Source organism: Drosophila ananassae, assembly GCF_017639315.1.
Source record: "Drosophila ananassae strain 14024-0371.13 chromosome 4 unlocalized genomic scaffold, ASM1763931v2 tig00000066, whole genome shotgun sequence".
NCBI classification, from domain to species: Eukaryota; Metazoa; Arthropoda; class Insecta; order Diptera; family Drosophilidae; genus Drosophila; species Drosophila ananassae.
In genome coordinates this window covers 456,092-483,339 of record NW_025319039.1, presented here as the reverse complement: position 1 = coordinate 483,339, position 27,248 = coordinate 456,092, and the positions used below count along the sequence as shown (strand labels likewise).

The window sequence follows — 27,248 nt, the reverse complement described above, 5'->3', positions numbered from 1 at the left end:
CTCTGCATCAGTCTGGTCATTCTTTTGTCGTGTAAGCTTACTTTTTGCATAAAATCTTATGCAAGCTGGGTTTACAACACTAACGAAATATCCAGCGTTGTGGAGGAACTCAGCCAAAGCTTCGCTATAACAACCAGTGGATTCCATGCAAGCTTTTACTTCTTCTACGTTATGTTTTTGTAGAAAGTTCAGTAGACCTTGAAACCCAGTATCATCATTTTTAAATTTCCTTTTCCTAGTTTCACGCTTTCCTTTTTTACTTATGAATGAGAGAGAAACATCAAAGCGTTCTTTTGAAACATCTATACCTAAAAAGTTGTTGATCATATATAACTCCATATACTACTATTAAAAATGAAAAGTAAGGCTTACCTTGTGAATACAGAATTAGAACCATTTAGGCCTTTCTACGATACCGTCCAGCCTCTACTTTTGAGAAGGGAACTCTTTTCTTTTCTACAGATTTTATATCTAAGGAATCTTCCAGAGTTCTTCCCTTCTCCACCTAATGCTTAAGCTTAAAAACACTAGATGCTTTTTTCAAGATACAAGGAATTGCTATTTAATAAAAAAGAAAAGATGCAGGAAGTTATAAATGGGCTGAATGAGAACAATCAACGATTAATGCAAAAAATAAATGGGTTAGAAGATGATTATGAGTATTTGTTAAGAGCGGAAAAGACAAAAAGAGAAACCGAAGATTCGTGTATACAAGTGGAGGATGCAGATATACCGGAAGGAAAAGCTGAGTTATGTAAAGACTATGAAATTAAACTAGTAAAGCTGGAACAAGAGATAGATGCAAAAGGGAAACAATGTGAGGAATTGCTATTAGAAAATAGTATATTACGAGGAAATATAGAACGATTAAAGGAAGAGAATAAACGATTAGAAGGCATTGAAGAAAGCTTTAGTATCGATCCCTCACATTTTTGCTCTGTAAAAAATTTGCATGATGAGCTTATTCTAGCTAATGAACAGCCGGAAAATATTGATATATCAATCCAGGATGAGATGGATTCAAAAGTTGCCACTGAGTCTGTGGGTGTTAATGTAAAACAAGGTTATAGTAAAAGGACTAGCAACCTATCTCGAGTCTCTGAACAAAGTTCAGCAGTAAAAGCTCAATTCTCAGAAGCAAGAGCTCAGAGTAGAAAGCAAATAATTTATGCCTCTGCTTCTCTTATATTATCTGGAGTATTTGCTGTTGGCACAAGTTTAACAATGTCTCATTTAGGAATATCTATTTCACTTGCTTTGACTGCATTAACTTTCCTTACATTGGGATGTTATTGTTCATATAAGGCAAGTACAACGCTTAGGAATATTGAACTTGATCGAACTTTTAAAATGGCTGATCATGAAGCTGTTTTTATGGTTCCCAGCTTATAACTATGTGGAAAAATATATTGTTTTACTCACCCCAAGAAAAGAGATAATGGGAAAGATAAAAAGGTCTATCAGTTCTCGGTGCGGCAGATTAATTTCTGACGGTGATATAGAGCATTACTTATTTCTCTAGAGAATAGGGAATTGGCGAATAGAGTTCTAGGTGTAGAAGGAGATATAGATGAAGAAAAGACCAGATTTAGTAGAAAAATATAAGGGCTTCTTTGTAAATGATAGTAAGGGAACAGCAAAGTAGTTATATTAAGGGACTGGTTTTATGTTCTGAACTCAGATTTTCGTTAGGTTATAAAAGAAGTAATATCGAGACCTTACTTTGAAATTCCAGATTATCAGAGTACTTTGCTCTTCTGAAGTGAGTGATGTTGGAATACCTCTGGATCGCAGTACTAATAACCAAAATTAAAGAGTAAATAGTTTATAATTTAAGTATTTATAATAGAGAAATTAGCATGTATCTAAATTTGAGCAGCAAATACCTTGAAATTACCATCAATTCAGTAAAATTGAAGAGTTTTAATGGTTTAATCATGTAAAGTATTCAATAAACTGCCGTTTTTAAATTTTATCAGACTCAGTTAAAAGAGTGGAGATTTTAATGATTTACCTCAAATCTAATTAAGAGTTAAAGTGAGAAGATGTTTTAGTTTTTTTGCACCTTCCTCTCTACTAATTAAGGCGTTCTTTTTATTTGCGGCTTTTCAGACGTACGATTCTGCTTAGCAACCAATCCGGTACTTCTCTACCCTTTTCCCACTTAGCAAACCTCATCTTTTCTTTTAGGTAGTACTCTCTGTAAGCTTTTACTGAATGACTAGACTTATATTGATCTGGTAACGCCTGTACAAAAGGCTTTATATCGGTTGATTGAAAAACAAGCAAATTCTTATTACTATCACACCAATCTATAACTTCTTCTGATCTATGTTTTCTTTTATATCGCCAAGTATACTCTTTGCACAGCTCCCTTCCGTATTTTATTAACCAGAAAAAGTTCCCTTTGGATTGTCTAGCCCATAGAGAACAAGGGTGGTTTTTGTGAGTAAGTTTATATGGAACTTCTATATTCTGGTCTGTGATGCTGACTAAAGGATTTGGCACTTTTAATGCTATTGAAAAAACATTACTCAGTAACTGAGCAGTTTCTAATAGCATTTTTACTATATGCTTATCACATAACATTTTTGCCGCAATCTCTGGGTTTTCATCTAGTACAAAGATGTTCATCTAAACATCCAAAGAGCTTAAGTCTTTAATTTCATTAGCTGTAAGACCAGTAGTTTGAGCTATGATATCAATAGAAACTCCTGCTTTAAGTAGATTCTTTGCAACTTCAATTTCCCTCTCTTTTCTGCCTTTTTCATGTCCGATGAGGATGCCTTTTGCAGTAGCATCATCAAGTTTTTGAGCAAGGACAGCCTGTTCATCAAGAATACGTTTTATTTCCTGTTCATAGGCAATAAATTCTTTTTCTGACCAGTTGAACCTATTTAGTTCTTCATAGGCCTTTTTAATTATTAGATCACTACCTATTATTTTTTCCAGCTCTTCTTCACTAGTCTCATCTGCATATTTAAAGAAGTAGACCCATTTCTCAACAATACTTGAAAGCTGATCTTCTTTGGTTTTTGGAAATTTAGGCAACTCAATAAATATAAAGTAAAAATCTTTTAGATCATGTTCATTAGTATCTTCATCGCGAATGGTATGCTTTGACTTATACTCAGACTTATCAGGAAATAAAATACAGTCTGCTATAGCAATAAAGATAATTTCCTTAAGGTCATGATATTGATCGCCTTTGTCAGCCTGTCTTGAATAGGCTTTAGCAGCATAGTATTGAGCACGTTTTTCAAAGCCCTTAGTTTTAGCGAGCTGGTTAGGTAAGGAAGTAGTATTGCTACTACTCCCTCCCTTAGAAACGCAGCATGCAGGTTTCCCCACACTACGCTTGAGCCCCTTATCTAAGTCCTTCTTTTCTCGAACCGGCTTGTCCTTCATGATTCCTCAGAAAACATCATTCTTAATGGTGACACCAACAGTAGAGAACCTTCTCTTGAGAAAGAGCTTGCTAACATTTTTGTTTGTTTCACTCTTTCATCAAAATACTTTTTCCATTTTAAGTCAAGTGGATTTGCATCCGCCCTGATTTTAACATGTCGTCTGATAGGTATATCAATCAACCTAAGCAGTCTTAAATACCTTATCTCTTTCGGTTTGTTCTTGCATATGGGTGCAGCAAAGACCCATTGGCGTTGTTTCATTACCTTGAAGTAACGATTCTTTATCCAACGTAATCCTTTACGAGGATGTCTTTTCTTTGCCCATTTCCATAGAGCACACATAATTTCATGGTCTATTTTGTTAAAAGCTCTTTTCGCACACACATGGCTGTAGTAATTTCCCCATCCCCTTAATAGGGAATTGAGCAACTTGATTAGTACGGCCTGAGTGTTCGCTATGTTTGCCTTTATCAATGTACGTGCTTTATTAAGAAGTTTCTTAATACTTTCTTTTGAAGGTTTTATAATTAACTTCTTATTATACCTGCGTACATTACAACCAAGAAAGTCAAACCCTGTTGTAATAGATGTAATTTTTGTTTTCTCTTCGGAAAGGATAAGACCTCTCTCCTGAAGAAAGGACGATACTAGAGGTTTTACTTCATTTTCCAGTACTTCACGTGTGATTCCTGAAATGATAAAGTCATCTGCGTACCTGATTACATTTACTCCACTTCTGATTTTGCTTCTTCTTTTACTGCCAAGTTTACCAAATTGACTTTCCAATGATTTTTCAAGTCCATTTAGGGCTAGATTTGCTAGTATTGGAGAGATGATACTACCTTGTGGGGTACCTGCAGTTGTGGAATACAGAGTTTTTGATTCTAGGAAGCCAGCTTTTAACCAGCTATGAAGAATTTTCTTCTCCATAGGAATATGCTTCATGAGCCATTCATGGTTAATGTTATCAAAACACCCTTTAATATCACCTTCGAGTATCCATTGTAGTTGGTTACGGCTTGCCAGTAACAAGTGACAAGCCACAGTAGCGTCTGCGCAGGATCTTTTTGGTCTAAAACCATAAGAGTGACGATCACTGATCGTTTCAGCTATCGGTTCCAAAGCAAACAAGTATAATGCTTGCATGGCTCTATCTTTTATCGTAGGGATTCCAAGAGGTCTTCTTTTGCCATTAGACTTACTGATGTATATCCGTTTTAGCGGAGAAGGTTTGTATCCTCTTTGTTTTAATAGCTTTATTCCTTGAAATTTTGTGTTGCAAGTTGACCATATTTGACGATCTACACCTGCTGTGTTTTTTCCTTGGTTTTCAGTTACTCTCTTAACCGCCAAAGCTTTGCCGCTAAAAGAGCGTGTGAGAAGGTGTTGTAAAGTTTTCACCTTACCCCATCTGCCTTGTTGGACAGCCTTAACAATACGCCTCTGTAGCCTCATAACAACTTTTTGGCATTTCTTCCAGGGTAACTGGTTCCATGCTTCGGAGTTATTGGTAGGTGCACTTACAGTTGTACTTGTAATCATCTGCTTTCCTACCTTAAGTGGTTAACAAAGTTTCTTGTCATGAGGGACCAAATGGAAGTCTGCTCGTTTTCACGCGAATTAATGTTACAAATTCTATCCATTTCGTTACAAAATGGCATTCGCTTTCTCCATTATCCTTTACCTGCACATCCATCAGCATTCCTTGCGGGTTGCCTGCCATATAGGCGAAAATACAGGCTTATCCTGTTCCTTTTGTCATACAATAGTGGGTTAGGTGGCTTCTCTATACCGGTGGAATTATTATTTGCGTACATCCAGAAATGAAAAATGTAACTCATCCACATTACCTTTTGGTCGGAGCTTATCAGCATCTTTAGCTCTTTAATCGTTACGATACTTATGAAGCTTCACTTACGTTCACCATACCACTAAGCCTAGCCCTCCAACCACATGATGCTTGTAGTTTATGCTTTCTCTCACGATTGAGCATCTTCTTTATCAAGAGGAGGTTCATTGTCCGCGTCGCTCGGCACCAACTGGTTACCCAATTCGCACTGATGCGTAGACTCAGATGGCAAAACATCTGGTTCAATAAGCTTTAGAATCCTTTCAGTTTCTTTCTGAATGAATTCCTCTCCTTTTAAACAATATGACCGAAGGCTTTCAGGTCGCACCATCTCAATTATATACCTGTTCCCACTAGAATCCCTGCAAAGAACATCAACAATGCTTTGTTTATCAGAAGCAATTTCAGCATCTTGAATAGTGCTGAGGAATTCTATTTCTTTTATTTCATCTTTGCCAGTGAACCCCAAAATATCATTGAGAAAGTGAATGAGGATGTCTTTATTTTTTTCAGTACCAAAAATACGCCGAAACGCAACATCATTCTTGGGGTCGAGAAACTTAGAAAGAGCCATAAAAAAATTTTTAAATGTATCTTTATATTATATATTCTTATTGATAATAATTCAATAATTTGTCATCTTTTTTGTTAACTTTACTGATGTTGCCAGAGGGAACGTTGTTGCAAAATTTTGTAAAATTTATTATCCTAAGGTTTCAAGTCCTCACAGGTTTATTGGAACTATATGTACAATGTGTTTATCAGTGAAAATCCGGAGAAAATGATGGGGGAAAAGTTAATACATTACTTTAGCCAGGGTAAATGCGAAGGCAATGCAGAAATGAAAAATCTGCTGGGAGGAAAGGGGGCAAATTTAGCAGAAATGTGCAATGTTGGCATTCCTGTTCCACCTGGTTTCACAATTTCCACCTCTGCTTGCAAAGTCTATTATCAAGACAATAGATCTTCTGTCATCCAAGTATCTGATTACTCGGATCCAGAAAAAAATGTGGTCACGCACTGGAATGACATATGTAGTGGAATTAAAAACTACATGACGATGCTCGAAAATGACATCGGTTGTAAATTTGGGGATTTAAATAATCCCTTATTAGTTTCCATACGCTCTGGTAGTGTTAGTTCAATGCCGGGCATGCTTGATACTATTTTAAATGTTGGTCTAAATGATGAAACCGTTGTTGGGCTTGCAAAAAAAAGTGGCGAACGTTTTGCTTACGATAGCTACTGCCGTTTCATCATGATGTACTCCAATGTTGTACTACAGCTTGATCATCACCTATTTCAAGATGTTATTGATAATGAGCAGCAAAAGAGTGGAGCAAAAAGCTTAGCTGATCTTGATGTTGATGTTTTAAAGAGAATTGTTAACGATTTTAAAAAGATAGTATATGAAAAAACTGAGAAACATTTCCCGCAGAACGTTGAAGAGCAATTGTTAAACTCAGTTAATGCAGTATTTGCCTCTTGGAAAAATGATAGGGCTGTTTCCTATAGAAGAATACATAATATTCCTGAAAACCTTGGAACAGCGGTCAACGTGCAAGCAATGGTTTTTGGTAATTTAAATGATAATTCTGCAACTGGTGTGATATTTACACGAAATCCTTCAACTGGAGAAAAAAAGCTTTTTGGTGAGTTTTTGGTTAATGCTCAGGGTGAGGATGTGGTTTCTGGTGTTTATACTCCTATGCCAATTGACGGAGAGCAAAAAAACACCATGGAGAAGTTGCTGCCAAGTGTCTACCGAGAATTATGCGTGGTATGTGAAAAACTTGAAAGGCATTATAAAGACATGCAGGATATCGAATTTACTGTACAGGACGGTAAATTATGGATTTTGCAGACTAGGTCTGGCAAACGCACGGCTGAAGCTGCTATTCGCATAATAGTTGATATGGTAAACGAAGGAACGATTACAAAAGAAGAAGGAATATTGAGAATTGATCCAAAAACTTTTGACAATTTATTGCATCCAGTTCTTGACGTTAAGAGTGACCAAAAAGTAATAGGGAAGGGGCTACCTGCTTCTCCAGGTGTTGCTTCTGGATATGTAGTGTTTAGTGCAAGTGATGCTGAAAAAGCTGCAGAGCAGGGTAAAAAAGTGATTTTAGTAAGGTCAGAAACGAGTCCTGAAGATATTAATGGAATGAATGCTGCAAGTGGCATAGTAACAGCACGGGGAGGGATGACCTCGCATGCTGCTGTTGTAACCCGTGGAATGGGTAAGCCATGCATTTGCAGTGTGAGTGGACTTTATATCGATAAAGATGGAACTTTCTTTTCTGTAGGGGATACAAAAGTAAATAAAGGTGAACCAATTACCATCAACGGAGGAACAGGGGAGGTTATGCTTGGCATTCTCCCTACAATTTCACCTGAATTATCGCAAGAATTCAAAACGGTAATCAACTGGATAGATGAAATCAAAACGGTCAAAGTGAGAGCGAACGCTGATACTCCAAAAGACGCAAAAATTGCAAAAGAATTCGGTGCAGAAGGTATAGGCTTATGTCGCACAGAACATATGTTTTTCGCTAGTGATAGAATCGAATTCATTCAAAAGTTGATAATAGCTGACGATGAAAATGAAAGGGCAAATGCGCTCATTAAACTAGAAGAAATGCAAAAGTCTGATTTCAAAGAAATATTTTCTATTATGGAGGGCAGGGAAGTCACTATACGGTTGCTTGATCCACCTTTGCATGAATTTTTACCCAATGATCAGTCTACTATAGAAAAAATTGCCAAATCACTTAGTAAGTCAGTTGAGTCAGTAAAAAATAAAATAGCACAGTTATCAGAAAAGAACCCAATGCTTGGCCATCGAGGTTGTAGACTTGCCATTTCTCATCCTGAAATATATAGCATGCAGATTAGGGCAATACTTAGTGCTGCAAGTGAATTAAAGAAAGAAAAGAAGATAGAAGTGGAGCCTGAAATCATGATTCCTTTTATCATGAGCGAGAAAGAATTTATTCTGATATGCGAGCTAGCAAAGAAAGAATCCTCTGTTATCTCACAGACGCAGATTCCAGCGTCACGCGCTGGAATGACATCAGACAAGGCGTACTCAATTGGAACAATGATAGAGCTACCACGAGCGGCACTGATTGCTGATAAGTTAGCAAAACATGCAGAGTTCTTTAGTTTTGGCACTAATGATTTAACGCAAACAACCATGGGACTTTCAAGAGATGATTCAGTTAATTTCCTCGATTCCTATAAGAAAAACAACATATTTGACAATGATCCATTTGAAGTGCTGGACATCGAAGGGGTAGGGGAGTTAATCAAGATGGCCATTGAAAGAGGCAAAAAAACCCGAAAAGAAATAAAACTGGGTATATGTGGAGAGCATGGAGCAGATCCAAAATCTATAGAGTTTCTCATCGAATCAGGGGTGGATTATGTTTCATGCTCACCCTATAGAGTACCGATTGCAAAGTTAGTGGCAGCACAGTTTAGTGTTAGATCTAAATTTGCTAGGTAAGTATAGTGGCAGTGTTGGCTACTCATATGGTTTGAGGTATCCGTTCAGCGGAGTGGCAGAATAAGGTAGACAAGGTGATCTAAAAAGATAATCATAGAGCAAAAGTGAAATAATATGGTAAACCTTTTAGAACTTTGCAAAAATTTACAGCAAAAAATAGAAAGGTTAGAAGCAAAAATAGAAAGATTGGAAAAAGAGAATGAAAGTTTAAAAGCAGAAAATAAGGCTTTAAAGATAGAAAATGCTGAGTTAAGAGAAAGACTCGGTTTAAGCTCAAAAAATTCATCAATACCAAGTTCCAAAGAGTTGTATAAAATAAAAAAGAATAAGCCGAAAAGCGAAAGGAATATTGGCGGTCAGGTTGGTCATAAAGGAAGTTTTCGCGCCAACATGGATGCAGATAAAGTAGTAAAGATAGAGTTGCCTAATACTTGCGAATGCGGAGGAGAAATTGCAATATGTGAAAAACCATATATTCATCAGAAAGTTGATCTTCCAGAAATCAAGCCTTATGTAGTGGAATATCAGTTAGAACATGGCCGTTGTCGGAGATGCGGAAAGAGAAGAAGTAGCAAGTTACCGGAAGGTGTTACGCCAGATACATTTGGTCCAAGGGTTAAGTCAATAATTGCAGCGTTCAGCGGATTCTACAAAAATTCAAAACGCGAAATAGCGAGTGTCGTAAATGATATCTTCAATTTGAACATAAGCGTCGGTAGCATATCAAATAGTGAACATAGAGTTGCTTCAAAATGCAAAAAAATGTATGAGCAGATCGAACAAGAGATAAGTAGGAGTAAAGTTCTACATATTGATGAAACGAGCCATTATAACAAAGGTAAACTCGCTTGGTGTTGGATGTTTGCAAGCAATACGGCAAGTTTTGTAAAATTTACAGAGTCAAGAGGAATGAAAGTTTTACAAAATAGTAAATTCTGCAATCGCAATAGCTTGGTAATAACTGACAGGTATGCAGCATACAATTATTTTGCCGATAAAAACAGGCAAATCTGTTGGGCACATTTATCAAGAGATTTTGAAAGATTAGCACATAGTTGGAATATTGAAGTTAAAGTTCTGGGTTGTTACTTGAGAAACGTGGCCACTGAATTATTTGCACTAAAAAAAGCTTTACTAAAAAGTGAGATAGATGTTTTGAGGTTTGTCAGACGTGCCAGAAAATTAAGAAAACGTACAAAGTATTACTTGAAGGAGATATCTCGTTTACCTGAAGCAATTGGAGCCTCTCGAGTTGCAAAAAATGTTCTGAGATCTGAAAGAATGATGTGGAAATTTTTAGATGACCCAGAAAATATTCCGCTGACAAATAACCACGCTGAACGGCAAATTCGGCATTATGTCGTTTATCGCAAAAACTCATATTTTACACAATCAAAGCGGGGAAATACATTCCTTGAGCGGATAATTTCATTATACTTAACTTGGAAACAAAGGGGTCTCAATCCTTTCCAAAATCTCCTATCTATTGTTTCTTAAACCACTCTCCTGAACGGATACGGTTTGAGCCCACCAGAGGGTGTCATTCCAGCGCGTGACGCTGGAATCTAGTTTTTATTATGGCCTTCTGGATCCCAGTGTCTGGGCACTGGGATGACATCCTGTTACACGTTCAACTTCATTCTCTCTCATCTCCCTATAACTTGGTAATGTAGAATTTTTTACATGCAACCCGGTGTATATTGCAACCAAAGCAGCTATGACACTGCAAACTACTGCACCAGCTACAAATGGAACCATTACAGCAGCAGTAATGAATAATCCTGTAATAACAACTCCAACAACATCTTTTGTCAATGAGGTGTAAAAATCCTTTTTGCTCTCTTTATATTTAGTTTCTTGTTCATTTGGCATAGAAAATTGAGCATCTACGAAGCCGTTAGCTTTATTATCATTATTTGGTGTGGCAGTTTGCTTAGTATTTGTTTCCTCTGGTATTACAGGCGTTTCATTTTCGTTACTATGACCTGGCTGATCATTAACACTACTTGACACAGGTTGGTTAGCATTTGCTTCTGTTACTATAGGAGGTGCTGGTACTATATTTTCTTCTACATTGGATGTTTCTGGTGTAATAAAATTTAATAGTATCTGAGTAATTTCTTCAACTTGTGTAGTTTGTTCTTTATCCATGGCCACCTTTAAAGCCTTTTGCATGTTTTCATCATTTACATGACCTAACAATAATTTAACTCCCTGGACATACTTTTGAGTAACAGCACAGAGCAAAGCGTTAAATTTTTCTTCTTCATTAAACTTACCACTATCCAGGAGTATTCTTACAACATCAGCTTGCTTAGTCGTTATAGCTTCGCTCAATCCAGCTTTTACATGTTTGAATTGACCAGTATTGCCTTCAGTTTTCAACTCTGTGAGTAATTTAATAATGTGTAGAAATATAGCACGATCATTGGTGTTGTCTGTAATATTAGGTCCCTTTGAATTAACAATATGCCCAAGTAAAGTATAATGATATTTATTTGTTTTTTTTATGTTTATCCTATTTTCTTTGAGCTTCTCACCAAACTCCTCAGCAGTTATATTAGGATTGTTAGTTACAATTTCCTTTATCTTTTCATAAGTCATGTCAAATTTTACCACTATTACTATCTAATTTATTATAGCAACTTTCCCATAACCAGTCAAGACATATTGCAGTTTCAAGCAGCATGATATATATTCAATGCTTTATTTATGGTTCTTAAAGCAAATGATGGAAGATTTAGCCTATAAATTAGTTAAAGTGACCGAAGCTGCAGCACTTGCTGCATATAAACTAGCAGGCTTCGGCGATGAAAAAAAGGCTGATCAGGTTGCAGTTGATGCAATGCGTACAGTATTAAATTCAATGGAAATAAATGGTACTATCGTAATTGGTGAAGGTGAGAGAGATGAAGCGCCGATGCTATATATTGGCGAGAAGGTTGGCACTGGAAATGGTCCTGAGATTGACATTGCTGTTGACCCACTTGAAGGCACTACGATTTGTGCTCATTACAAATCAGGGGCAATGTCCGTTCTTGCTGCAACGAAAAAAGGTAATTTTTTACATGCACCTGATGTTTATATGGAAAAGATAGCAGTAGGAAAAAATCTTCCAGAGGGTGTAGTCTCACTAAAAAATAGCATTGAAAAGAATCTAGACAATTTAGCCAAGGCAAAAAAATGCAAAGTGAATGATCTCGTGGTAACTGTACTTAAACGTGAAAGGCATGGTGAATTAATAGAGAAAATCAGGAAATTAGGAGCAAAAATTAAACTAATAGATGATGGTGATGTTGCGGCCATAGTTTCACTAGTAAATGGCAATCATGATATGTATATCGGTATAGGAGGAGCACCAGAGGGAGTGCTTGCGGCTGCAGCGCTAAGCTCTATCGGCGGACAGATGGAGGGAAGATTAGTACTTGACACGGATCAGTTAAGAGAAAGAGCAAAAAATTTAAATATTGATGACCCAGAAAAAGTCTACGCCGTAAAAGATATGGCAAGAGGTGAATCAGTGTTCATTGCAACTGGAGTAACAAGCGGAGAACTTGTGGATGGAGTTGATAACATATGTTCAACTAGTTCTTTAATAATTCTACCTAACAAGCTGATAAAGCTGCAAGTTATAAATTAGGTTAATTATTTTTCAATACACCTAAACTTTAGCTTTACAATACTGATATTAGAATATACTATTTATATTGTTTCTATCTTAAGAAAAAGGAGGTCCTGGAGTGGTAGGTTTATTGTTTCAATTATACAATAAGGTTCAATCTATAATTGACCCACATGATAAAAAGGTTCAACCTATAGTTGACCCACGTGATAAAAATGCTACAGAGGGTATTTCGCAAGAGAAATTAATTGTACAAGAAGTTTCCAAAGATGAATGTATGTTTGATAATAATCCTGAAGTACAATATATATTGTCAGACTTTGATAATTTAGATTTCTCAAATGGTCCATTTAACTATTCTTTGTATGATATAAATTATAATGAAGGTAAAGAGGCAAATCCATTCGATAAAATAGCAAAATATTATGGAAGAAAGAAAAATGTTTTTCTTTTTATCTCCATGCTGCAGAACAGTGAACAGTTAGAAAAAATAATCAATATAATAGGTGAGAAATGTAATGCTCAAGATAGAAAGAAATTCACAGAAAGATTGAATATATATTTGGGTAGAATTAGAGAGGGGGACCAGGATGCAAAAGAATTATTAAATGGCGATTTCCCTGGTGCTTTTTTTAATGGACCTCATATTGGAAAAAATCGCAATATTCATCAGAATCTTAATATTAAAATTAAACCTGGGCAAACTTTAGAAGTTAGTAGCTTATTCAACAAAAAAAGTGAATTAGAAAGAGAAAAAATATACAACGAAAAAGGTCAAAGAATAGCAACGATTGAGAAGAATGAGAAACAACAGAGGAACTACTCCTTTACAAAATTTGCAATACGTGACACCGAAATTAGTTGGGGTGCAAAAGATGAATCTGAAAAAGGCCTTAATTGCGCTGTTGTTTTAAATATAAATTTAGGTCAAGTTAGTATTAAAAAATCAACTATTGACGGTAAAGATGTTGAACCAAAGAAAATTTTAGAGTTAACTAAGCAAAACGAGGCTGTGCTTATAAAAGGTAAAGCTTTACATGAAGTTTTAGCAGCACATTTCATTAAGCAAACACCATGTGAGGAAAAAGAGAACATACAACCACACGAGAATATCATTGTACCTGATTCTGGTGCACCTAGCTCGGCTATTGATGAGAAAATAACTGTAGAGCATCCGTTCGGGAAAGCAGCAAATAAGATGGACAGAGAAGAATAATAAAGATAATCATAGAGAAAATGTGAGGTAACATGGTTGATTCTTTAGAATTGTGCGAAAATTTACAGCAAAAAATAAAAAAGTTAGAAGCAAAAATAGAAAGACTGGAATAAAGAGAATGAAAGTTTAAAAGCAGAAAGGATAATTTCATTATATTTGACTTGGGTATCTGTTCAGATGCATGGCTAATGCTGAAACAAAAATTCCAGTGCTCCCTTTCTTGTCATGCCAGTGCTTGACACTGGAATCCAGCCCTTTTACGCAGTCCCATTAAAAACGTTGTATTTTAACGTAGAATTAGCTACTTTTATACTCACCAATTTAATCTCTAATCAAAATTCCTGGATCCCAGTGTCTGGGCACTGGGATGACATCCTCCCTAGTGGATTCAAATCACAATATTCGTATAGTAAGCACTGATCACTTTTGCTTCAATATTTGCGATGCCCCTGAACAGATACAATTATTCTATTATCAGGAGGATGCCGTTAATCGCCTTGTATGATGCTACTTGTAACACTTATGCCCTGAACGGAGACAGTTTAGGCTGTTATGCCTGGCGACTTTATTGAAATAAGTTTTTCAACACTGCTAACAATAAAATTAGTTATACTGTTAGCTACCTCATCGAATTTATCATTTATCTCTTTTCCTATTTCTTGATTTTTAACATATTCGTGTAGAGCTAAAGCAGTTATAGCTGCACATGCTGCAATTAAGCCAGTTTGTGCTATAATGAATAGTGATAATCCTCCTACGAATATAGATGTTAATCCAATAGCCAGGTTTATAATTTTACTTTGTGTTGTTTGTTGCGTCGCTTGGCTTTGATCTGCCTGTTTATCCTCTAAAGCATTCGATATTGTTTTTAAGGCAACTTTTATCGCTATTGCTGCAACTGAAACCATAATTAGCCCTATAGCTATTTTTGCTAAAAGAAGAATCGACGGTAGCATCATTACAAATAATAGCGCGCCAATTCCTCCAGCTAACCACTTCTCATTTATTTTTTTTGATTGATTTGTACCAGTGTTCATTATTACCCTCCACTTTACTTATGATTTACCTATATCTAATACGAAATATGAAGGTAGTCAACTATATATTTTATATGAAAGATTGTATTAAAAGTTTTTCATGTTATTTTTTGCTGCTTCGTGGTTAAATTTGGAATTTTAGAAAGAGTTACGTATTATTTGAAATTCTTGTATACTGTTTTGAATCAGTTAAATAGATAATGAAGTGCAGGACGCAGTTTTAATTTTACAAGATGGTAAATGCTTTTGGGGAAAATCAATAGGTAAAAAAGGTAAGTGCATAGGTGAGGTCTGTTTTACCACTGGTATGACCGGTTATCAGCATACTATAACTGATCCTTCTTTTGCCGATCAAATTATAACGTTCACTTTTCCTCATATTGGTAACGTTGGAATAAACCATAAGGATAATGAAGGAAAGAAAATTTTTGCAAGTGGTGTGGTTATGCGTGAACTTTCTTCTATGTCCCACCCTTCTTCATATATCAGTTTAAATGATTGGTTAGAGAAAAATAACGTGATTGGGATATCAGGAGTTGATACTAGAGCTTTAACGAGACATTTGAGAGAACATGGATCTCAAAATGGAATGATATGCTCATCGAGTAAGGCGCATGCGTTGGACAAATTGAAGGAATACAAATCTGTAAATGGGATAGAAATAACCAATAAAGTCAGCTTGCATAGTAATTTTAAAAGTGACCTTAATGCAAAATATAGGGTTGTAATCGTTGATTTTGGCGTAAAAATCAGTATAGTTTCACGCTTAATAGAACTTGGTTGTACAGTTGAATTAATCAGACCAAGCACAGGTTTTGCTCAAAAAGTGTTGAGTATGAATCCAGATGGGATAGTGCTTTCAAATGGTCCTGGTGATCCGCAAGAAATAGGAGAAAGTGTAGTTTCAGAAATAGACATTATTATAAAATCTAAAATACCAATTTTTGGCATATGCATGGGCCATCAATTACTTGCGATTACTTTGGGGGCAAAGACCATCAAGATGGATATAGGTCACCGAGGGAGCAACCATCCAGTTTATGATGTAAGTAGTGGAAAAGTTGGGATCACTAGCCAAAATCATGGTTTTGTTGTTGATTCAGCTTCTCTTCCAAGTAATGTTGAAATTACTCACATTTCTCTATTTGATAATAGTGTAGAGGGAATAATGATGAAGGATTACTCAGTCTTTTCTGTGCAATATCATCCAGAAGAAGCGCCAGGTACGCATGATTCGCATTATTTGTTTAGACGTTTTATTGACAATATTGTGTTGTATAAAATGAAATCTGCATGATTTTAATTAGGGTAGGTTTTATTGCTTGATTTTTTAATTTTAGGCGTTTAGTATTAAATACAATAAGAGCTTAAGTTAAGATGCTAAAATAGTATTCTCTTAACAAATTTTTGCGGAGGAGTGACCGAGTGGTTAAAGGTAACAGACTGTAAATCTGTCCGCGTGAGCGTACGTAGGTTCGAATCCTACCTCCTCCATTGTGCGGGTATAGCTCAATGGTAGAGCTCTAGCCTTCCAAGCTAGTGACGTGGGTTCGATTCCCACTATCCGCTCTTTTTTTTGTTGTATTTTTATAAAATCAACATATTATTTATTGATGTATTTGTATTTTAGGTAGAAAAGTTTAAATTATGACAGCAGTAGTGGAAGCATTTGGAAAGCCGCATGTAAATGTGGGAACAATAGGACATGTGGATCATGGGAAGACAACGTTAACAGCGGCAATAACAAAGCATTATGGAAATTTTGTAGCGTACGATCAGATAGATAAAGCGCCAGAAGAAAGGAAGAGGGGGATAACGATAGCAACAGCGCATGTTGAGTATCAGACGGAAAAAAGGCATTATGCACACGTTGATTGTCCTGGACATGCTGACTATGTAAAGAACATGATAGTAGGTGCAGCACAGATGGATGCGGCGATATTGGTAGTGTCAGGGGTTGATGGGCCAATGCCACAAACGAGAGAGCATATATTGCTGGCGAAGCAGGTAGGTGTTGGATATATCGTGGTGTATATAAATAAAGCTGATGTTGCTGATGCTGATATGATGGATTTAGTAGAAATGGAAGTGAGGGAATTGCTGAATAAATACGGATTTCCAGGGGATGAAGTTCCTGTGGTAGTGGGATCTGCATTGAAAGCGCTGGAGGATGACAGCAGCGAATATGGAAAGAAATCAATAGATAAATTGATGGAAAAGTTAGATGAATATGTGGCGGTTCCACCAAGGCCTGTGGATTTACCATTTTTATTGCCAATCGAGGATGTATTTTCGATATCGGGGCGAGGAACAGTGGTAACAGGAAGAATAGAGAAGGGAGAGATAAAGACGGGAGAAGAGATAGAGATAATAGGTTTAAAAGCAACACAAAAGACGATATGTACAGGTGTTGAGATGTTTAAGAAGTTGCTGGATAAGGGAAGTGCAGGGCTCAATGTAGGAATATTGCTGAGAGGAACAAAAAGAGAAGAAGTGGAGAGAGGGCAAGTATTAGCAAAACCGGGGACGATAACGCCGCATAGAAAGTTTAAGGCGGAGGTTTATATATTAAAGAAAGAGGAAGGAGGAAGGCATACACCATTTTTTGCGAATTACCAGCCACAGTTTTATTTAAGGACAACGGATGTAACTGGGAGCATAAAATTACTAGATGGGAAGGAGATGGTAATGCCAGGAGATAATGTGAGTGTAGAAGTAGAATTGCAAGTACCGATAGCAATGGATAAGGGATTGCGTTTTGCGATAAGAGAAGGCGGTAGAACTGTTGGTTCTGGTGTTGTTTCTGAAATTTTGGAGTGAGTGTAGTAACTAAGATGAAGCAAGATATATATATTAACATTAAGGCTTTCGATTGTTCTTTATTGGAGGAGTGTGTTCGAAAATTTGTTGATGAATTAAAGCGGTCCAGTGCAAAATTATCTGGTCCGATTGCGTTGCCAAGGAAAGATTCTAAATTTATTGTTAATAGATCTCCTCACGTTGATAAAAAATCTCGTGAACAGTTTGAAATGAGAACTTCTAGGCGTTTGATTGTTTTACATGATCTTACTCCTACTATGATGCAGATGCTTACAGGTTTATCTTTTTCTGCTGGCGTAGAAGTGGATTTAAAAGTCAAGGAAGTTAAGGTTTAGGAGAAGGAAATGAAGAGAATAAATTCGCTGAGGAGAATTGGTTTACTAATGATGAATATTGGTCATACTGCTATGTATTCTGACAATAGTCGCATGGCTGTAACTTTATTGCATCTCAGCGAAACTTATATTATTGATATAAAAGGACAAGATAAATGTGGCTATAATTCAGTCATTTTAGGCACAGGAGATTTTAAAAATATAGCAAAACCTCAGTTGGAATATTTAAAGAAAAAGGGTATAAATAATAAATGTAAGTTATACGAAAGTAGATTAAATGACCTGTCGGGAATAGAATGTGGTAAAAAAGTGGGAATCAATCATTTTGTGGTTGGTCAATATCTTGATATTACGGGTTATTCTATAGGTAAAGGATTTGCTGGTGTGATGAAGCGGCATAATTTCAGTGGGCTTAGGGCATCTCATGGTGTTTCTATTGCTCACAGATCACAAGGTTCCACTGGCCAATGTCAGGATCCTGGTAGAGTATTCAAAGGAAAGAAAATGGCTGGTCATTTAGGTAACAGCAGGATAACTGCACAAAATATGAAGATATTATCCATTGATCATGAAAATAGTATAATTGCTGTGAAGGGTAATAATGTTCCTGGGTTTAAAAATTCCTATGTTTTTGTAAGAGATGCAGTTAAAAAATCTTTACATAAAGATGTTCCTTTTCCGGTAGGTTTACTGTTAGATGTAAATGATGATGCTAGTAATTTGGTAAGTTAGTTATGGAATGTAATTTAGTTAATCTATCTAATGATAATGTAGGTACTGCTCAGCTCAATCCTTTGATATTTTCTGCTAAGCAAAAATTGAGTATTTTGCATGATATAGTGAGATGGCAATTAGCGAAGAGAAGAGCTGGTACTCATAAAACAAAAGGTATTAGTGATGTCTCTGGTACAACAGCTAAACCTTATGGTCAAAAACGTACCGGTAGGGCAAGACAAGGGAGCTTGCGATCTCCTCAATTTAGAGGTGGTGGGATTATTTTCGGCCCTGTTGTGAGGAGTCATACTTATTCTCTTAATAAGAAGGTACGCAAATTTGGTTTAAAAATTGCTTTATCTCTAAAGTATTTAAATAATCAAGTAATTATTCTGGATAATTTAAATATTGATGTGAAGAAAACGTCTGAAATGTGTAAATGTATTAAAAATTTTAAATTTTCTTCCTTTTTGATAGTTGGTGATTATGGAGATGATTTGTTGCGTGCGGCTAAAAACTTGCACTATGTAGACTTAATCAAACCTATTGGGTTAAATGTTTTTGATATATTGAATCACGAATGCGTGATGTTGACAAAGGATACTTTAAAGCATCTTGAAGGTAGATTGTTATGATCAAATATAATAATATAATAAAATCTCCTATAATTACAGAAAAGGCCTCTTTTTTGAGGGAGAAGTTTAATAAATATTCTTTGTATGTTTTTGTAAATGTAAATAAGCGTCAAATAAAGTTGGCAATAGAGTCTCTATTTGATGTTAAAATTTCTTCTATAAATGTTGTTAGAATTAAGCCTAAATATAGGCGTTTTAGGGGTGTGATTGGTTGTGAAAAACAGAAAAAGAAAGTTTATTTTTCTTTGATGGGTGGTCAAAAATTAGATATAATGAGCGTTTAGTATGGGTATGAAATTTTTTAATCCTGTTACTCCGTCTTCTCGTGGGACTGTGTTAGTAAGTAAAGTTGGTTTATCAAAAGATGAGCCAGAAAAGTCTCTTACATCCGGTAAAAAGTCCAGTGGTGGAAGAAATAATCATGGTAGAATTACAACTCGTCATAGGGGTGGTGGTCACAAAAAGAAGTATAGAGTGATAGATTTTAAGCGTAATAGAAGTGGTCAAGGTATAGTTGAAAAAATAGAGTATGACCCAAATAGAAGTGGGTTTTTGGCGTTAATATCATATAAGGAGGATGATATTAAGTCTTATATATTAGCTCCTCAAGGTATGAAGCCAGGTGATGTTGTTACAGCTGGGAATGATGCTGATATTTTGCCAGGGAATTGTTTACTACTCAAGCATATACCTGTTGGTTCTTTCGTTCATAATGTTGAGCTGAAGCCAGGTAATGGTGCTGCGATTGCTAGAGCTGCTGGTTGTTATGCACAAATCGTTGGTCGTGATGGCCAATATGTTTTATTACGACTCAGGTCTGGTCAAATTAGGTTGATTTTATCTTCTTGCAAGGCTACTATTGGTGTAGTATCTAACCCTGACCATAAGAATAGAAAGTTGGGTAAAGCTGGGAGAAGTAGGTGGCTTGGGATTAGACCTACTGTACGTGGAGTTGCAATGAATCCGGTTGACCATCCTCATGGAGGCGGGGAAGGAAAAACCTCTGGTGGTCGTCATCCTGTTACTCCTTGGGGTGTTGCAACAAAAGGAAAGAAAACTCGGAAGAGAAATAAATCTAGTGATAAGTATATAAAACAATTGAAAGGTTAGTTTATGAGTAGATCTGCATGGAAGCCTCCTTTTTGTCATCCTTCTATATTAAAGTCGGTGAATAATGCTTTAAACAAGGGGTTTGTTAACATGGCTATAAAAGTTCATTCCAGGGCTTCTGTAATTCTTCCTAATTGTTTAGGTTTAAAATTTGCTGTTTATAATGGTAAGGATTATATTCCTGTGAATGTTAATGATCAGAATATGATAGGTCATAAGTTTGGTGAGTTTTCACCCACTCGTAAATTTACTGGGCATAGTGGTGATAAAAAGGCGACAAGAAGGTAATTGATATGAAAAACAGAGATGTAATAGTTAAAGCTGGTTCTAGGGTTTTAAAATCAACTCCTCGTAAATTGAATTTGGTTGCTGGTTTAGTACGTAATAAAAAAGTTTCTTTTGCCACTGTGCAATTAAGATTTTGTGAAAAGAAAGCTGCAGGTCTTATAAGGAAGGTATTAAATTCTGCGATTGCTAATGCTCAAAATTATGGATTGGATATCGATAATTTATATATAAAAGAAATTTTAATAGGTAAGTCTCTTACTTTGCGTAGGGTATGTCCAAAAGCTATGGGTAGAGCTAATAGAGTTAGTAAACGTTATAGTAATATAACTGTAAAATTGGGGGAAATTATATGATTCATAAAAATAGAAAATTAATAAGGAAAGTGCAAAAATATGGGAAACGTTAATCCTAAAGGATTTAGGTTAAAAATAATTAATACTTGGTCATCTATTTGGTATGCTGAGAAGGGTTATAAACAAGGGTTGCATCAAGATTTATCTATTCGCAGTTATATAAATGAATCTTTTAAGCATGCTGGTGTTTCTAAAGTAATTATAGAGCGTACGATCGATTTGGTATCTGTAATAATACATTCTTCTAGACCTGGAGTGATAATAGGTAAGAAAGGCTCGGATATTGAGAAGATAAAGCAAAAGATAGCTGAAAAAGTAAAAAATAATGTGGAAGTGAATGTAGTAGGGGTTAAAAGGTCTGAAATAGATGCAGTTTTAATATCAAACAGCATTGCACAGCAGTTAGAAAAAAGGGTTTCATTTAGAAGAGCGATGAAAAAAGCTATTCAAAGTTGTTTGAGGATGGGTGCTAGAGGTATTAAAGTAAGTTGTTCTGGGCGCCTTGGCGGAGCTGAGATAGCTCGTACTGAGTGGTATAAAGAAGGCCGTTTGCCTTTGCATACTTTACGTGCTAATATAGATTATGCTTTTGCTGAAGCAAAAACTATATATGGCATCATAGGAGTTAAGGTCTGGGTTTATATTGGTAACTAATTAGGTATATTGAAATGTTTATTCCTAAAAAAAGTAAATATAAAAAAGTATTTAAAGGACGAATTAAGGGTAACACGAAAGGTGGTAGCACATTATCTTTTGGAGATTATGGTCTAAAGGCTATGGAAGCAGGTAGGATTCAATCTAAGCATATTGAAACTGCAAGGCGTGTAATATCTAGAACATTAAAACGCTCTGGTAAAGTGTGGATAAGAATTTTTCCTGATACCCCTGTTAGTAAAAAGCCGGCGGATGTGCGTATGGGTAAAGGGAAAGGTAGTGTTGAGTTTTGGGTATTTAAAGCTAAGCCCGGTAGAATGTTGTTTGAAATTAGCAGTGATGTTCCCATGCATTTAGCAAGATTGGCGCTTGAAAAGGCAACTGCTAAGCTTCCTATGAAGTGTAAATTTGTATCTAATCATAATTAAATGGAGTTGCAATGGATATAGCTGACATTGAATCGAGGTCCTCGCAAGAATTGCATGAAATTCTTGTGAATTTGAGAAAAGAGTTTGTTAATTTGGTTTTTCAAAAGAAGCTGGGCCAGTGCAACAATATTTCGCGTTTTAGCTTAATAAGAAAGAGCATAGCTCGTATTTTAACTACATTAAATAAAAGAAGAAGAGAGGAAAAGAATGCCTAAAAAGGTTTTTTGTGGTACTGTAACTAAGGCTAAGTGTGATAAGACTGTAAAGGTTTCGGTATTACAAGTGTATAAGGATGAGCTGTATAAAAAGGTTATAAAAAAATACAAGAAGTATACAGCACATGATGAGAATAATAGTTGTAAAGAAGGGGACAAGGTTTTAATACAAGAACACAAGCCTATTTCTACTACTAAAAAATGGGTTATTGTTAATAGCTCACATTGAATAGGATATTTATATGATTCAAAAAAATACATTGTTGGAAGTAGCTGATAATTCTGGCGCGCGTGCAGTGCTTTGTATTGGTTTATTGGGTGGTAGAAAGTCTGCATCTATAGGTGACACAGTTATTGTATCTACTAAATCTATTACTCCAAGAGGGAAAGTTGAGAAGGGAAAAGTATATAGAGCAGTTGTGGTGAGGGTGAAAAGCCCTATTAGAAAATCTGATGGTTCTGTAATTCGTTTTTCTAGCAATGCTGTAGTTTTGATTAACGATCAAGGTGAACCACTTGGCACTCGGGTGTTTGGTCCGGTAAAAAAGTTATCATCTGGTTCTTTTATGAAGATAATGTCATTAGCTGTTGAGGTTTTATAATGAGTGCTAAAATAAAAAGTGGTGACGACGTTATAGTTTTAACTGGTAAAGATAAGGGAAAAATTGGTAAGGTAATCAAAGTTATAGCACGTGATGCTAAAAAGAAAGTAATTGTTTCTGGAGTGAATGTGCATAAGAGACATACTAAACCAAAAGCTGGTAGTAGTGGTGGTATATTAAATAAAGAGTTAGCTATTGATATATCCAACGTTGCAACATTGGACCCTAAATATAAAACTCCAACTAGAGTGGGGTTTAAGGTTATAGACGGTAGAAAAGTGCGTTTTGCAAAAGTTTCTGGAGAAGTGATAGATTAGGTTGATATGTTTAAAGAATTGTATAAAGATAGCATAGTAAAGTCCTTGAAGGATAAGTTTAATTACGGCAATATAATGCAAGTGCCTAAACTTGTCAAGGTGTGTATCAATATGGGCGTTGGAGATGCTGCTACAGATAGTAAAGCAATAAATGAACCACTTGATAGCCTATATTTGATTGCTGGGCAGAAGCCTTTATCAACTTTTGCAAAAAAATCTATTTCTGGCTTCAAGATCAGAAAAGGTGCTACAGTAGGTTGCAAAGTAACTTTGCGTAGAGATAAAATGTATGAGTTTTTAGAAAGATTGATATATATTGCTTTGCCAAGGGAAAAAGATTTTAGAGGATTTAGTGTGAAGCAATTTGACGGTAATGGTAATTTTTCCTTTGGTATAAAGGAACATATCTCGTTTTTAGAAATAGACTATGATAAAATAAGTAAAATTAGAGGTATGGATATTAATATTATAACAAGTGCAGTTAGTGATAAGGAAGCAAAGGAATTATTACTGGCTCTTAAATTTCCTTTTTTTGATTAATTGAGAGGAGAAATATATGGCAAAAAAATCTATGATAGAAAGAAATCTTCGCAGAATAAAGTTGTGCGATCAATATAAAGAAAAAAGAGAAAAATTGAAATCTATAATAAATAATAAGAATTTGTCTATTGTAGAAAGGTTTACAGCTCAAAATAAATTAATTAAAAAATTGCCTAGAAATTCTTCTAAAACCAAAATTAGAAATAGGTGTGCTTTAACTGGGAGACCAAGAGGAGTATATAGAAAATTTGGTTTATGTAGAATTGTTTTGCGTGATTTATGTTCTTTTGGGCAAATTCCAGGAGTTACAAAGTCTAGTTGGTAAATATAATATAAGGAGTATATTGTGGCGTTATCTGATAGTATTGGTGATTTTTTAACAAGGATACGTAATGCTCAATTGGCAATGCATAGGGCAACAAGGGTACTATTTTCTAAGATGAATTCTTCTATATTGGAGATTTTAAAAGAGGAAGGGTATATCCTTGATTATGAAAAGCAAGTTGTAGATAATTTACCTTCTTTCATTGTAAAATTGAAGTATTATGAGAAGTCACCTGTAATTAGTGACATAGTTAGGGTGTCAAAGCCTGGTTGTCGTCGTTATTCTAAGTATAAGGACATTTCTAAAGCATATAATGGTCTTGGTATTTTTATTATATCGACACCCAAAGGAGTGATGACTGATTATAATGCACATAAGTTAAAGGTTGGTGGAGAAGTTTTGTGTCGTGTGTTTTAAATAATAGGAGAAATTCATGTCTCGTATAGGTGCTGCTCCTATCAATATTCCTGCTGGTGTTTCAGTTGAATATAATAATGGTAGTATGTTAATAAAGAGTGCTAAGGCTGAAAAGGAAGTTAGCTTGATCAGGGATGTTGTGTGTCAGATTATTGATAATCAGCTATTGCTTTCTGTTGATCAAGATAAAGATAATTATGATAAAATAAAGCCTATGTGGGGCACTTATAGGAGTAATATTAATAATATCATTAACGGCATGGTTGATGGTTTTTCTGTTAATCTTGAGATTAACGGTGTGGGATATAAGGCAGAGTGTGATGGTAAGTATTTGACTTTGTATCTTGGTTATAGCCATAATGTTAAATATAAAGTGCCTAAAGATGTTGAGATTAAGTGCATAAAGCCAACTCACTTAGTAGTTAGTGGTATGGATAAGCAGAAGGTCTATATGGTGGCGTCTGATATATGCAAAATTAGAAAATATGATCCTTATAAAGGTAAGGGTGTTGTAATAAAAGGCAAATTTATGCTGCGTAAGGTTGTAAGTAAAAAGAAGTAATAAAAATGAAAAGATCGTATAATTTTTTAAGTAATTCTGAAAAAAGGAAGTTACGTAATAGAGCGAAGCTTGACAAGAGCGCTGAACGTTTACGTATATCCATATTTAAATCTAATAGGCATTTTTATGTCCAGTTAATTAATGATGTAAAAGGAATAACTCTCACTTCAGCTTCTACTTTGGATGCTAAAATTAAGGATGTATGTAAAGGGAAAGTCAACGCTGAAACTATAAAACAGGTTTCTTCTTTAATGGTTGAGCGTCTGTCTGGCATGAAATTAGAGCAGCAGCTTACGTTTGATCGTGGAGCGTATAAATACACAGGATTAGTTTCTCAATTTGCTGAGGCTTTAAGAAGTTCTGGATTTGAATTTTAGAAGGTTTTGAATATGGCTATAAAGAATTTACAAAATAATAATGATTTATCAGAGCTTTTAGTTTCGGTACGAAGAGTGACAACGGTTACCAAAGGTGGTAGAAGATTTTCATTTTCAATTTTGGTTGTTGTTGGCGATGAGAAGGGTAGGGTAGGGTGTGGAATAGGTAAGCACGCAGAAGTTGCTGAAGCAAGAGTCAAAGCTGTAAATGCTGCAAAGAAATCAATGATTAGAGTGTACTTGCGTGAAGGTAGAACTTTGCATCATGATATTAAAGCTAAATTTTGTTCTGGTGAGATAGTTTTAAGAACCGCAAGAGCCGGAACAGGTATTATTGCTGGTGGAGCGATTAGATCAGTTTTTGAGGTGTTAGGTATAAAGGATGTGGTAGCTAAATCCACTAGATCAAATAATCCTCATAACGTTATATGTGCGGTGTTTAAGGCTTTTGATAGTATGTTATCTCCTCGTCAGGTAGCAAGCAAAAGAGGCAAAAAGATTAGCGAGATAGTTGGAAACAGGTAAAGTATGAATAATGCTGTAAAATTAAACTCTATATTTACTAAATTATCTAAGAAAAAGAAGCCTAAGTTGCTGGGTAGAGGTATCGGTTGTGGTAAAGGTAAAACATCCGGTAGAGGGCATAAAGGGCAGAAGGCTAGAAGTGGAGTTTCTATAAATGGTTTTGAGGGTGGACAACAGTCTATATATACTCGTTTGCCTAAAAGAGGTTTTAAGCCTATACGTAGGAGCATATACTCTATAATTAATGTTGGCGATATACAGCGCTTAATGGAAGCTAAAAAAATAGTGAAAGACTCTGTTATAGATAAGGAGAGGCTGTATAAATTAGGTTTTATAAAGTCTATTAAGGATAAAATTAAACTTCTTAATAAAGGTAAGTTGAGCGAAAAATTTGTGTTTCATGTTGATTTTGCGTCAGAAGCTGCAAAAAAATCTGTAGCTTCAGTTGGTGGTAGTGTGGAAATACTATCGTAAGTCATGGGCAATAAATCAGCATTTAATAGCTTGGATCCTACGTTGTTATATAAAGGCGATTTATTAAAGCGTATATTTTTTACGCTAATAGCTTTAATTTGCTATCGCTTGGGTACTTATGTGCCTATTCCTGGAATTAATCTTGATGTAATTAATGATATATTTCCCAAAGATGGCTCAGGCGTTTTTGGAGTATTTAATTTATTTTCTGGTGGTGCATTGGCTAGAATGACAATTCTAGCATTGAACGTTATGCCATATATAATGGCTTCTATCATTATTCAGTTACTTTCTTCTGCGATTAAAGGAATGAAGGAAGTTAAGAATGATGGAGAGTCAGGCCGTAGAAAGATGAATTCTTATATACGCTATCTGACCATAGTAATTTGTGTATTTCAATCAATTCCAATTTTGGTTGGATTGGAAGGGATGAATAGGGAAGGGGTATTGGTTGTAATCGAACCTGGTGTTATGTTTCGTACAATAGGTGTTTTCAGCCTTTTAGGTGGAACTATGCTTTTAATATGGCTTGGTGAACGAATCAGCGCTAGCGGTATAGGCAATGGTATCTCATTAATCATTTTCACGGGTATAATATCAGAGTTACACAGCGCTTTGTCATCTTTGTTAACGTTAAATAAAAACGGTAGCGTATCGTTATTTATTATCCTTTTTGTTTTGGTATTGTTTTTTTTGCTGCTACTCTTAGTCATTTTTGTAGAGTCTTCTTATAGAAAGGTTATTGTTCAACATCCTAAAAAGCAATTTAAAAGATTACATAATGACGATTTTACTTATATTCCATTGAAGATTAATTTATCTGGTGTAGTACCAACCATTTTTGCTAATGCAATTTTATTGACACCTATTTCAATTGCAAATTTCTATAAGGGGCACGCTTTTTCTGATTTT

General features: G+C 35.5%; 1 protein-coding gene and 2 non-coding genes across 3 annotated transcripts; all 3 read left to right on the top strand.

The window, feature by feature from the left end:
- Positions 1–16,035: 16,035 nt before the first annotated feature.
- LOC123257797 (elongation factor Tu 1-like) lies at positions 16,036–26,457 on the top strand. The gene has a single exon (XM_044717781.1). It carries the CDS (start codon positions 16,293–16,295, stop codon positions 17,463–17,465), a length of 1,173 nt encoding a protein of 390 aa, XP_044573716.1. The 5' UTR covers positions 16,036–16,292; the 3' UTR covers positions 17,466–26,457.
- On the top strand, positions 16,057–16,139 carry Trnay-gua. Its single transcript has one exon. It is a non-coding gene; the product is annotated as a tRNA-Tyr (tRNA).
- On the top strand, positions 16,144–16,214 carry Trnag-ucc. Its single transcript has one exon. It is a non-coding gene; the product is annotated as a tRNA-Gly (tRNA).
- Positions 26,458–27,248: the final 791 nt, after the last annotated feature.